Source organism: Ambystoma mexicanum, chromosome 1p (assembly GCF_040938575.1).
Source record: "Ambystoma mexicanum isolate Mex_15411 chromosome 1p, UKY_AmexF1_1, whole genome shotgun sequence".
NCBI classification, from domain to species: domain Eukaryota; kingdom Metazoa; phylum Chordata; class Amphibia; order Caudata; family Ambystomatidae; genus Ambystoma; species Ambystoma mexicanum.
Genome location: NC_090921.1, coordinates 1,292,337,710 through 1,292,350,322, shown reverse-complemented (window position 1 = coordinate 1,292,350,322; position 12,613 = coordinate 1,292,337,710). Strand labels below are relative to the sequence as shown.

At 48.8% G+C, this 12,613-nt stretch overlaps 1 protein-coding gene across 4 annotated transcripts in view; it reads right to left on the bottom strand.

Annotated features, from left to right (window-relative positions):
• Positions 1-12,613, bottom strand: part of MED25 (mediator complex subunit 25) — a 613,073-nt gene that overhangs the window by 71,891 nt on the left and 528,569 nt on the right. For all 4 annotated transcript variants that reach the window (XM_069605505.1, XM_069605531.1, XM_069605522.1 and 1 more), the window contains exons 18-19: positions 6,038-6,121; positions 5,702-5,938 (exon numbers count right to left, since the gene is read on the bottom strand). In XM_069605505.1, the coding sequence (XP_069461606.1) occupies positions 5,702-5,938; positions 6,038-6,121 (321 nt within the window). The remainder of the gene's footprint in view (positions 1-5,701; positions 5,939-6,037; positions 6,122-12,613) is intronic.

Sequence of the window (12,613 nt, the reverse complement as noted above, 5' to 3'; positions counted from 1 at the left end):
GCCTTTGAGGGACATCAACTTGACACCATCGACGCAGGGTGCCCTCTGCCGAAAAAGTTTCCGAACTACACAGCTGTGGACATTACATGTCAAAGATGTGGAATACGTTGGAGGACACAATCCAATCGAAAATGTTATTGAATATGTTGTAAACTATTGATTTGGGTACCTATAACTACAAGTCATAACTTCTCACTGACAACAGTTGATAGGTTGCAGGGAGCACAAGGTTTTTTTTAAAAAGGACCTTCTCTCTTTTCTTCAGTGTACTTACCTAAAGCTCACATCTTCCTCTTAAGATAAGCCGACTGCTCTGCCACTCTACCAAGGTCCTGAGTTGGTACAGACTGATACTAAGAGTTAGGGATCTACAAACCACTGGGATAGCTTACTAAAGTCTTACTATCAGTAGGACTTTAGGAAAACTCCCAACGCTCCTGAGTGAGTGGGACCTTTTACCACTCGCTCATTCTTTGTGCTCTGACTTGGGAACCCTGTTTTACTGCTACTGTAATTCGTTTTACTTTAATGGAGTCATGCGTTCCTCCATGCATTTCACTACAGGCATCTGTAATGGATTGTTGCAGGACACAGCACCCTATGTGCAGTGTTGTTGGGGAACGCCTTGGGGTACTATGTTTTAGTTTATTATCACTGTTCCCTGAGAACTACTGTTCCCAAGGATAGTAGGATACTTTTATCTTACTGGCATTTCTTTTTGTAGGATCAGCACCCTCCGCCTTATGTGGAGTGCTGAGCGGCTACATTACCTCCTTTACCACTGATCCTGTAACGTTTATAGGTACAGTAACAGACAAACCTAAATGGCTGGTGGCAGTGGATCAATTATTCTACCATTTATGTGATAGTAACTTGCAGGCTGCTTTCACAGCTGCTGTGCCCTTGGGTGACCATTTCCCCAAATTGCCCCAGTCTTCTTTTATCACCATTTTCATTTGTGTGTTCCTTTTTTAGCCTTTTCCTACCAGGTGGGGGTGGGTCCTCTTTCAGTTTTGCCTTTGGCGGTTTCCCTTTGTGAAGCCCGCCAAGGTCCCAGTGTGTCTGCTGAGGCAGAAAGTGAGGGAGAAGCCCGAAACTTCTCTGGTCTTTGTCTGAGGCTATGCCTGGCTGAAACCAGTTTGACCTGGGCGGCTGGCTGTCCTGGAGGACAGCCACCCCCAAGTGAATCACAGGTCCATAGGACTGAATGAATGGGTTTCTGCATAAAAGGCAAGGCGTTTGGGACAGAAAGCTAAGTCGACCACTGGAACAGAAACTCTGAAGAAGCCGACCAGAAACGCCTGTAGCACCTCCATTAACCGCAAAGCACAGCTGAAGTACCCCTGCTGTCCATGACCCCGTTTCTGAATCAACAGGGAAGATCCGACAAGGACGACTTCCTCCTTTGAGCTGGTGGGCATAAACAGCAAAGGACCAGGAAACCGGATTTGCAGCCGTGCATCCAGAAAGCGTTCAGCTGCATCATCTTCTCAACTCTCCAGGTACTGTGGGGGTCGGAGTAAACTTAAATTGAGCCATTTGCGTCACTCCTTTGCTTGTGGAGTACTATTAACCTCAGTGCCCCTACAGTAAGGCTTATCCAAAGGTCCTGTAACTTTTAAAAGAACAACTAACTTGCTACATACCTGTACTAAGAGGATGTACATCAGAATTGTCGCATTCCTACTGACTTGTTAATTGCAGGTTTCCCTAAACTAAATCTTTCATTCATACTTGCTTTGGCAATACCCGTTTTCCTCCAAAACCTGATCTGAAAACTCCTTTCCAGCTAGGGAAAATACTTCATAAACCATACTAAGAATTGCTACATTGTTGCTTGCCTGTTAATGTTGCTTCTTTACATTCGTGACTTACTTATAACACAATAATGCAGAGTTGATACAAATAAGTGCTTTTACTTTACTGAGTGAAGTCACTCGGTGTGTGGATAGAAAGAAACATGATCATTTACTCACCTGCTTTATTTCTCCTTATCCTAACATGTATTAATATTAGTTGATCCAGTATTTCTGTAAGTTAATACTTGCCTAGCCTATATATATATAAAAAAATATATCATTTTGATAACTAAGTGTATAAGTGTTTCTTTGGGTCCATGTAGGTTCTGATTTCTGTGTACCGATTGACAGCTCACATTCCTCCTCCTAAGATAAGCCTGGCTGCTCTGCCATTCTACCAAACCTAGGTCGTACAGGTCTATATTAGAAGCTGGGCCCCTAAAACCAAGGGATGAGTCTTATAGAGTTCAATCCCAACTGGACTTTAGAAAAACGTACCCAACAGTGTGAGAGAGGGGGGCGTGGCTAACCTAGCCATGGGATAAGCTGTGTCTTTGGAAGGCTCCTGCCGATCCTGTAAGACCCTGGTGTACACACATAAAGATGACAGTAAATACGATCAACAGCTAAACATACAACTGCATGAAGGTGAACAGCACGTAAAGTGCAACTTCTGGAACAAAACCGAAGCTGGGAACGAACGCTACACAAGAAAGGAATATAGCGAGAAAGTGTGGCGGCTCCAACAAAATGGCAGCGGCCCACGGACAAAGGGAGATGCAGCGGAGCCGGGGGAACAAATCATTGGAAACAACGCGCGCTTTGAGGTCCTAATGGCGGGAGTGCCTGGAACACAGGGAGGGACAGGCAGTCATACCCTGTTGCTGTAATTAACATTGGAATCGCTGGCTGATACTTGTGCGTGAGGCAATCCAGGTCCCTGCAACAAACCGCACACCGTATGGAAAGTTGACTCTTCCTCGCCAGAGCTGCGGCGGCTGTTGGCCATCTACTGCCATCGGAAGTGTGAGCCCTGGCAACGAAGACAGATGAGCTGTGGCCCAAGCCCGTCCGAGGAGCTATGCGAAGCAGCACGGCATCGCAGGCAGATATAGGCAAATGCAATGGAAACTCGGTCATTGTCTGGTGAGACCGAAAGCACGACCAAGCCCACAGACACACAGGTGAGCGAAAGCGGGACTGTATAAACTCAGCGTACAGTAAATGTAGTGGACGCAACGGCCCTCCCTACACTAATAAGCCGACTACTGCTTGGGGATGTTGCCTGTACTCAACAGATAAAACATAGACACAGAATCAGGGGGCAGGTCGGGTATAATAGAGCTACAAGACTCCATTGAGCGGCAATATTTTTACAAGCGAAAGCGCAAAGTGGGCGTCCTGCGCAGCATGAAACTGGCAGAGCCGAACACGGGAGGCCATCAGTAGTGCATGGGAACCAAGATTAGACACAACACCGGCGGAAGCACAATATTAACACCCCAGCTACGGATAAAATTGGAACGGACGATTGAGTGGGCTGAACACCCCATGGGGGGGAACGGAGAAAGACACATTTTAGTGCGTGCTTGCATTTGAGCCCAGAAAAAAGTTACTGTTGCAGGCGGATTTATCAAATAGCCAGGTGAAAGCAGAGTGTGGCATACAGGCTCAGTGCAATAGCCTGTACATGATCACAGAAGGTGGACCCAGAGCAGAAGTATAGAAGATGCGCAAACACTGGTATCACATGGTATGAAGCCGGTGGCCCGAAGAAGAAACAGACACTGGATCACCAAACCGAGCATCTAGGCCTGGACAAGGGGGAGGGTACCACGAGGTACGCTTGGTCTGCTGCAACTAAACTGTAGGGGAATAACAGCAACAGGGTCCACTGCACTGGGGAGGGTGCTAATGTGGAACTCCAGTGGTGCATTGAGTAAAGAATAAACGCAGAGCACAATCATAGCTGTGGCACATCTGGAACAGTGGTGCCCCCCTAAAAGCGACTTCAGACCGCTAAGATATACTGAAGGGAAGTTTACCGGGCTCTACGGCGAGACATAGAAGTCTGCACGAGCGACCGCAGGCTGAAACAATCATATAGCGACATGCTGAGAGGATTATGGTGTCTAAAATAAGTAAATGAAAGGCAAAGCAGCCACCAATAGCCATTTTTGTCAAATCAACCCAAGCAATAGTTGAGGCAAAGGCTCCGGAGCGAGGCACACAAGGAGAGGTAACGCCAGAGCATAATGACCAACAGATCCTGACTGCTATTGCAGAGCTGATGTCATCGTGGGGATCCAAGATTGACATTGCTATTGCGGAATTGAGGGCGGCGCTGGAAGTCAAGATCGATGCCGTCAGTGTGGACGTTAATCTCCTCAGATAGGATGTTAAGGTGCTATCCGAACGCACAAGAGCGCTGAAAAAAGAGGTAAAGCAAATACGATCACTTGTGCTACTAACGCCAAGGAAGTCAACACGCTCCAGCAGTAAGTGCGTAACCTGGAAAACAGAGGAGGAAGCAGAGGGATACGCACGCAGAAACACCGTTCACATTGTGGGACTGCCGGAGGGAGTAGAAAATCCAGACCCGACAAACTATATAGAAAACATGTTGCTGCAGGAAATAGGCACTGAAGTGCTCACCCATGGGTTCACTGTGAAGAGAGCGCACAGGGCCCAGACTAGGAAGCCACCACTGGGAGCCCCTCCACGGCCAATTATTGCCAAGATACTGAATTACAAAGACAGAGAGAAGGTCCTGGAGCACTTCCTCAAAGGAGGGACCATAAGTAGATCATCGGCGAAAATCACGGCGTACCCGGACTACACCTTCCTGATGCAGAGGCAACGTCTGTCGGTGAAAAGAAGGCTACAGGAGTCTGGATTTAAGTACTTGTTGCTGTATCCCGCAAAGCTGAAAGTACTGCACACGGATAAACCACGTTTCTTCAATATCCCGGAGGAGGTGACTACATGGTTGGACATGATAAACTGCCCAGCGGGTGCTGATGACCAGGCGGATAAAGGACAAGAGGAGTGAGTGGGTGGGTGTTCCTGCGGAGCCGTGACTGCGGACAGAGGGGCTACGGATGGAACGAACATTGATGGGTAACGCCTGAGATAAAGGCTTGTAGCCAGCCGTTCGACATAACTGAAAGTTAACATAACTATGCTGAGAAAAGGGTAAATTTGCACATGTGGGTTAGCATACATAATTTGTGTAACAAAACGTTCGATCGAAAGCAGGCAACACAGGGTTGCTCTGGAGTAGGCAATACTAGGGCATGAACTTTTGGACTAGAATATAAAAAATATTGCAGGAAGTTTAAAGCGACATGCGCACTGAAGAGGTTTAAGATGTAAGAGTGTGTGGTAAACTGTGAGACAAATGCACAGATGCGGAAGGAACACGTTATCACCCCCCAGTAGTTAGTTTAGTTGGGATACTAGTAGAGTGGTATCCCCCTGCAGAGCTCCGAGTATCGGCTGAGCCCGAGAAAAGGGCCTAGATGCGGGGTAGCCTGAGATCCAAGGAAGGAGCTGGGCAACAGTTTGGGATGGGTAGGGAGGGGGGAGGGAGCAGAAGGGGAGTTAGGTTGTTGAAAGGGAGAGGGGGAGGGAAGTTTGGGGAGAAAAAAAGAAAAAAGAAAACAGTGTGAGAGGAGGCGCATGGGGTATGCACCTTGACATTTTCTCTTTTGTTTTTTTTAATGTCCTTTTGTTGTGCAAAATACTCTGATCTTGTCCCCCATAGTGGTCTACGCCTCAGCAGAGTAGTGGAAAAGAGAAGTACTAGTACAGTAGAACCTAAGTGTTCTCTTTTTCACTTACACACAGATACTCCCAAATCAGCCAAGCTATGGGATCTTGGGCTGTTAACTGACACTCACCGGCTGCTGGTTGAGGAGAAGGCTGCGTAGTTGCGGGTTGGCCCCTGGGTTCTGTGCTCTCAGCATGGGCCCTGTCTGAGAAGGCTGGCCAGAGGCCTGCACGGATGATTGAGGAGGTTGTGGGTTGGCCTGTTGCTGCTGCTGCTGCTGCTGTTGCTGCTGCTGCTGTTGCTGCTGCTGCTGTTGCTGCTGCTGCTGCTGCTGCTGGGCTGCTTGTTGCTGGACTCTGAGCTGTAACTGTGAGCAGACAGAAAGTAAAATCGCATGATGTGTAGTGGTGCCCTACTGCTGAATGATACCAGTGTGTAATCTTAGCAGAATAAACAGGCAACTCACCAGGCTCTGTTGCCTCTGCTGTTCATCCATCATTGAAACCTGTCCAACAGAAGACATGCCTAGAGACACTTGCTGGCCAGCCAACTGTGAAAGCAGAAAGTTAGACACAGGTGAGGGCATCCAAAAGGGAAAATGAGTAAGGATGGAAAGACTTCAGGAAGGAAAGGGCAGGCCATTGAGAGTCGAGGGAGAGACCAAATGAAAACAAAAGAAAGAGGGAAAGTAGGGGAGAGTGTGGTATTGCCCATGTAAACCTGAACTCTGTTCCCTCAGGCCCCCCCAAATAAGATCTTTTGTGATAGAGGTTTTCTTTAAGCCCTGTGATGAGGATCTTTAGGAATGACTTCCTGACTTGGGTACCAACTATTCCATCAAGCTCACCTGGCTCTCTAAGTGGTACTTTGTCAGAGCGGACCAGGCCTAAATCATGAGGTGGAGTAGGGTGGCTAACAGTTCCAATACACAAAACTCACAAATGCCAAATGAGACACTGCCCACACTATAGTTTTTGTATTTGATGTTTGATGAATAGCTTGTTAGGCAAGAATTGATGTAGTAAACCTGTGGGAGACTACACCACCCTTGTCCTTTTGGTATTAGGTAACCCACCTATTGGTACAGGCTTGTACCACACAAGTTGGTAATGCGACTGAGCAGCCAGGCTCATCTCAATAGGGGTAAAAGTGAGCTGTAGCAATGAAATCCACAAATACAAGTATCAACGTAACACTTCAAAGGTTTTGTTATAAATAATTACTTAACATTAGTTTTTAAATAAGCATTCTTTAAAAAGGGCATTATGGGTAACAATCAAATATACTTTAAAATACTTTTCCAGAATCAACACAAAGCTAGCAGATACTCTTTAGAGATACTACTTACACACTTCCTACACCCTGAGGTGACTTCACGAACTAGGACAGTAATGACATTTATATATCACTAGCACACATTGTAGATTCTGAGGTTTGTAGTAAGGAAAGGTTATGGTAAGGAAAAAGGATAAACAGGTTCTCAGAGCATGTGAACACTTTAAATCTTCCAATGAAGTAGATATAAAAACTTTAAAGTCTTTGTTAGGGAGAATGTTCATTTTGGTGCTTAATTCCTCCCACCTTAGAGAACCCCAGCTCTTTTACTGGACTTCAGGACTTTCATTTTTAACCCAGGAGCGAGTGAGCCCTTTTCCTCACTCGCTCATGTATTTTGATCTGATTTGGATTATGTGTTTTCTTTGTTTTTGGAGTCTGAAACTCCATAGGCATCTACTTTTTGTATGGTGACACACAGCACCTTCAGTGCAGTGTCCCAGATAAATCCTTTAGATTTCTCATAAAGGTTAAATACAGTTTCTTGGATGAACTACAGTTCCCAAGAATAGCATAGTGAAATTGACTTTACTTACGGTTTTCCTATGTAGGTCCAGCACTCCCCATCTTATGTGGAGTGGATGGGGAGTGCTGGGGGTTACTAAGTAGCCCCTTTTCCAACTTACTCATGTAACCTTTTTTATGTTACCCTCACTAATTTATATGGCTGGTGGCAGTGGTTTTATTTTCCTGCCATTGTGCTTTTCTACCGCAGGCTGAATCCTCAGCTGCAGTGTAGCACCCATGGGTGACCATTGTGTCAAAATGACCTGGTCTTCTTTTTTCACCATTTCTTGCTTGCAAGTCCTTTCTTGGGTTTTACTCTGCGCGCCAAACCAGATTTAAGCACTTTGTTCGTTTTGCCTTTGGCAAACTTCAGTACTGAAACCCCTCTTCTGGCAGTGTGTCTGGCAGGGCAGGAAGTGAGGGAGGTGCCCGAAACTCGCCTGTCCTTAGTCTCCAGGGTAACCTGAATGCACCTAGTCCTGAGTGGCTGGCTGGCTGTCCTTGGAGGACAGCCACCCTGCTGTGTGAGTGACAGCTAGGCTGTGCATGAATGGGAGAAAGCTGCATAAAAGGTGAGGCTTCTTGGACTGAAGACAGAGTCGACCACTGGAAGAAACATCTGACAAAGGAATCGTGAAGAGAAGCTTGCTGCATCCTCTTGGACCATTGAACTGCTCGGTGAAGCCCTGCTGCTGTGCTGAAACTCTAAATCGACAAGAGAAGCTCCGGAAGGGACAACTTCTTCCCTTGGGTTAGTGGGACCAACTAACCTCGAGACAGACTTTGCTGGAGGAGCTTCCCCAACTGGCTGGACTTCTTTGCTGCTGCTGAAACTGAGTGCAAGACTTTTTGCTATCTAAGAAGTGCCTCAGCTCCATAGACTTTGTTCCAAGTTGACTTTGGCTGTCCTGGCTCCCTGCAGATTCTTCTAATCCATTAACTATGCTTCTTGCTGTCCCTCATAGGTGATACATTGGTTTTGAACTAATATTTGCTGGGAAAGCTGCAGGAAGATCCTGAGGGCCCTCCCGAAGCAGGACGACTCAAGGTCGAGTCACCTAACCAGAGTGCTGGACTCTAGGAGTGAAGGAAGCCCAACCGATGTCCAAGATCTGCAGTGGTGCTGTTTACTGCGTGCTGAAACTGAAAAGTGCCGCTGAATTGAAAAGAGTCTGTAGCTGCCGCCAACCTCCGAACTGCTGTACAGGAGTCCTCCAGACGTCCTCCCTCTTGTCTCCACGACTGAGGCCCAGGAAAACAGGATCTGCAAAACTGCAACCAAGACAGAAGCCAGATGGATCCTCTCCTTCTTACCTAAGGTACTGTTCTGACTAAGGGGTAGTTACCTCATCGTCTGTAGCTTGCTCTTCTCAGTTTAGACTTGCAGTAGCTGCTTTTTCTATAGTTGATCTCAGCTCTAACTTTCCCACGTGTAACAGCTTGTGGCCCAACAGTGATTTTCTACAACAACTCTCTAACTTTGTGCAAGACATTTTGCTATCTAAGAAGTGCCTCAGCTCCATAGACTTTGTTCCAAGTTGGCTTTGGCTGTCCTGGCTATTTACTATTCTAATCCATTGACTATGATTCTTACTGTCCCTCCTAGGTGATACATTGGTTTTGAACTAATATTTGCTGGGAAAGGTTTTTTTCTAGACTTCACTGGGAGATTTAAAAGTGCTCACATGCTCTGAGAACTTGTTAACCTTTTTCCTTTCTCTAACCTTTCCTTTTTGCCAACCGAATTTTACAAAGTACAAAAGTGATATATAAATGCCATTACTGTCCTAGTTAGTGAAGTCACCTACGGGTGTAGGAAGTGTGTATGAAGCATCTCTAAAGATTATCTACTTGCTTTGCTTGGATTCTGAGAAAGTATTTGGAAGTGTATTTTAATTGTTGCACATTGCCCTTTTTAAAGAAGGAACAAGTTACTTAACTGTAACTGTTGTTCTCCAGCATGGGTCTGGCATGGATTCACATGCTCATGAATATTCCCCGTCGTCAGGCTGGGAATCCTCGGTAAAGAAAAAATCAGTATCAGTTTCGCTTCTGATCTGTCTTTCTTAGTAGTAACCAAGCACTGATCTCTGGGTCAGACTGCCCTCAGTCAATGACTGCCCTCTCCCTAAACCCCTCCCCTGGCAGCCATCCTCAGATTTGGTAGCACGTAAAGTGGCAGTATGACCAAGTGAAGAGCCGCAGAGGGGAAGGAGGGAGGGTTCGCATGTGAATCCATGCCGGACCCATGCTGGAGAACAACAGTTACAGGTAAGTAACTGGTTCCTTCTCCAGCATGGGGTCTGGCATGGATTTACATGCTCATGAATATAAGAATACATAGCAGTATACACATGCACAACCACTGGAGGTGGCAACAGGCTCAACATTAAGCAATACAACAACTCAACATTAAGCATCTCTTACCTCCTCACCAGGCTCACCTTAAGCGAACAGGTTGCGCAGCACTGCTTGGCCGACCCTGGACTCCTCCCTGGAGTCCCGATCGACGCAGTAGAATCTTGTGAAGGTGTGTGTCAACCTCCACATAGCAGCCCTGCAGATGTCCAGCAGGGGCACACCAGACAGGAACGCCGTGGTAGCAGCGATCGCTCTGGTTGAATGGGCTGTCGGACGGCCGGGCAGCGGTTGGTTTGCCAACCGGTGACAGTGCATGATGCAGCCGGAGAGCCATCTGGAAATGGAAGCCTTCGAGAGAGCCTTCCCTTGATTCACAGGCCCAAAGTTCACAAACAGCTGTGATGTCTTCCGAAAACTCTTTGTGCGGTCCACGTAGAACTTCAGCGCTCTAGCTACGTCCAGCGAGTGCAGAGTCCTCTCGGCCTGCGACGAAGGCGACGGGAAGAAAACTGGCAAAACCAAGGGCTCGTTGAGGTGGAAGTCCGACGGCACCTTGGTCATAAAGGAGGGGTGCGTCCTCGGCACCACCCTCGTGTCGTGAAAAGTCAAGTATGGAGGCATGCAAGATAGGGCCTGGATCTGTCCCACTCGTCGTGCGGAGGCGATGGCCACGAGAAATGCTGTCTTCCATGACAGGAACTTCAATGGCGCCAAATGCATAGGCTCGAATGGGGCCCCTATGAGCCTGGTCAGCACCACGTATAGCTCCCACGCCGGGGCAGGGGCCTTCACCAGCGGGAACGATCGGAATAGTCCCTTCATAAATTCCTTCACCAGGCGATGAGACCACAAGGACGCCCGTCCTGTAGTTCTGGTGTATCGGGAGATGGCAGCCAGATGTATCTTGATGGAGGCGTGAGAAAGTCCAGCTTTGGCCAGCGACAGTAGGTACGGCAATACTTGAGGGGCCGTAATCCGCAGAGGGTTAATCTTCTGTCCACGGCACCAGACAGAGAACCTCTTCCACTTATGTCTATAGCACTTGAGAGTTGAGGACACCCTGGCTTTTGCAAGAACCTCTCTGCAGTCATCCAGGATATCGGATCCTCCAAACTCTAGTGCTGCAGGAGCCAAGCCTGCAAGTTCAGCAACTCCAGGTCGTGATGAAGAATGGTGCCTCCTTCTCTGGAGAGAAGATCCGCGTTCGTCGCCAGCTTGATAGGTGGGGACGTTGACAAGTCCAGAAGGTCCGGGAACCAGATCTGTCTCGGCCACGCCGGTGCGACGAGGATCATCCTGCACCTGGACCTCTTGAGCTGGTTGATAAAACGGAGCAGCAACGGCAACTGAGGGAACGCGAACAGGAACAGGCCGTCCCAAGCGAATGAGAAAGCATTGCCATGCTCCTCGGCTGTGTGAACCTGCTGGCGAACCTCTGGCACTTGGAGTTCGTCGCCGACACAAACAGGTTATTCTGGGGTTTGCCCCATCGTTGAAAGAGCCGATCCACCTGGTCCTGGCGTAGTTCCCAATCGTGGCACGAGCGCAGCTCCCTGCTGAGTGAGTCGGCGATGGTGTTTTTATTCCTGCCAAGTGGAAGGGAACCAGAAACATCCCCTGGGCGACGGCCCAGTGCCACAGATCCTGGGCCTCCTTGGATAGGGCTGGGGATCTGGTGCCTCCCTGCTTCCGGATATAGAACATCGTGGTGGTGTTGTCGGTGAAGATCCTCACCACTTTGTCTTTGAGGGATGGAAGGAACGATTTGAGCGCCTAGAACACGGCTCGTAGCTCCAGGATGTTGATGTGGAGAGACCTCTCCTCTGGGAGCCAGAGGCCTCTTGCGTGGAGATCTCCGGTGTGGGCCCCCCATCCCTCCAGGGAGGCGTCCGTCATCACTGTCTCCTGATACGCCGGCGTCTGAAAGTCTGTGCCTGCCGTGAGGTGCGCACGGGTACCCCACCATAGAATCGCCCGACGGAACTCCTCGTTGAGCGGGATCCTGTCTTTGAAGCTGCCCGCCGCTTGAATCCAGCGGGCGTCGAGGAACTCTTGTAGCAGACGCATCCGAAGTCTGCAAAGGGGCACAAGGTAGATGCATGAGGACATCACCTCGAGGAGAGACTTGATGGACCTCACCCTGGCCACATACGCGGCTAACAGGCGCTGCACCTTGCCCAAAATGGCCTTCGTCCTTTCTTCCGTCGGAGATGCCAATCGCTCCACGGTATCGAGCTTCGCTCCCAGAAACAGTGCTACCTGCGACTGAACCAGGTGGGATTTGGGGTAGTTGATGGCGAATCCCAGTTCCGTGAGCAGGCGGATGGCCCTCGCTGTGTGTTCGACGGCGAGTTCTCTTGACCTTGCACGGATTAGCCAGTCGTCCAGGTAGGGGTAGACGTGGATCCTCTGCAGGCGCAGCCGTGCCGCCACTGGAGCGAGGCACTTGGTGAACACCCTGGGTGCTGACTTTAATTCGAACGGCAGGGCTCTGAATTGTTAGTGACGCCCCTGGACTACGAATCTGAGGATCTCTGTCCTTTTAGAATGGGGATGTGGAAGTAAGCATCCTCCAGGTCCAACGACGATAGGAAGTCGCCCTCCTCCAGCACGTGCTGGAGGGTGACCATCCTTAATTTCTGTGCCTCGATGTACTTGTTTAACCGACGCAGGTCCAGGATGGGGTGCCAACCGCCTGTCTTCTTTCTGACAAGGAAGTACCTTGTGTATTCTCCGGAGCCCCGGAGTCTCTTGGGGATGAGCTCGATGGCACCTTTCTTGAGCATCGCCCTTACCTCCAACAGCAGTTGAGGGACACGATTCTCCTTCCTGGCCATGG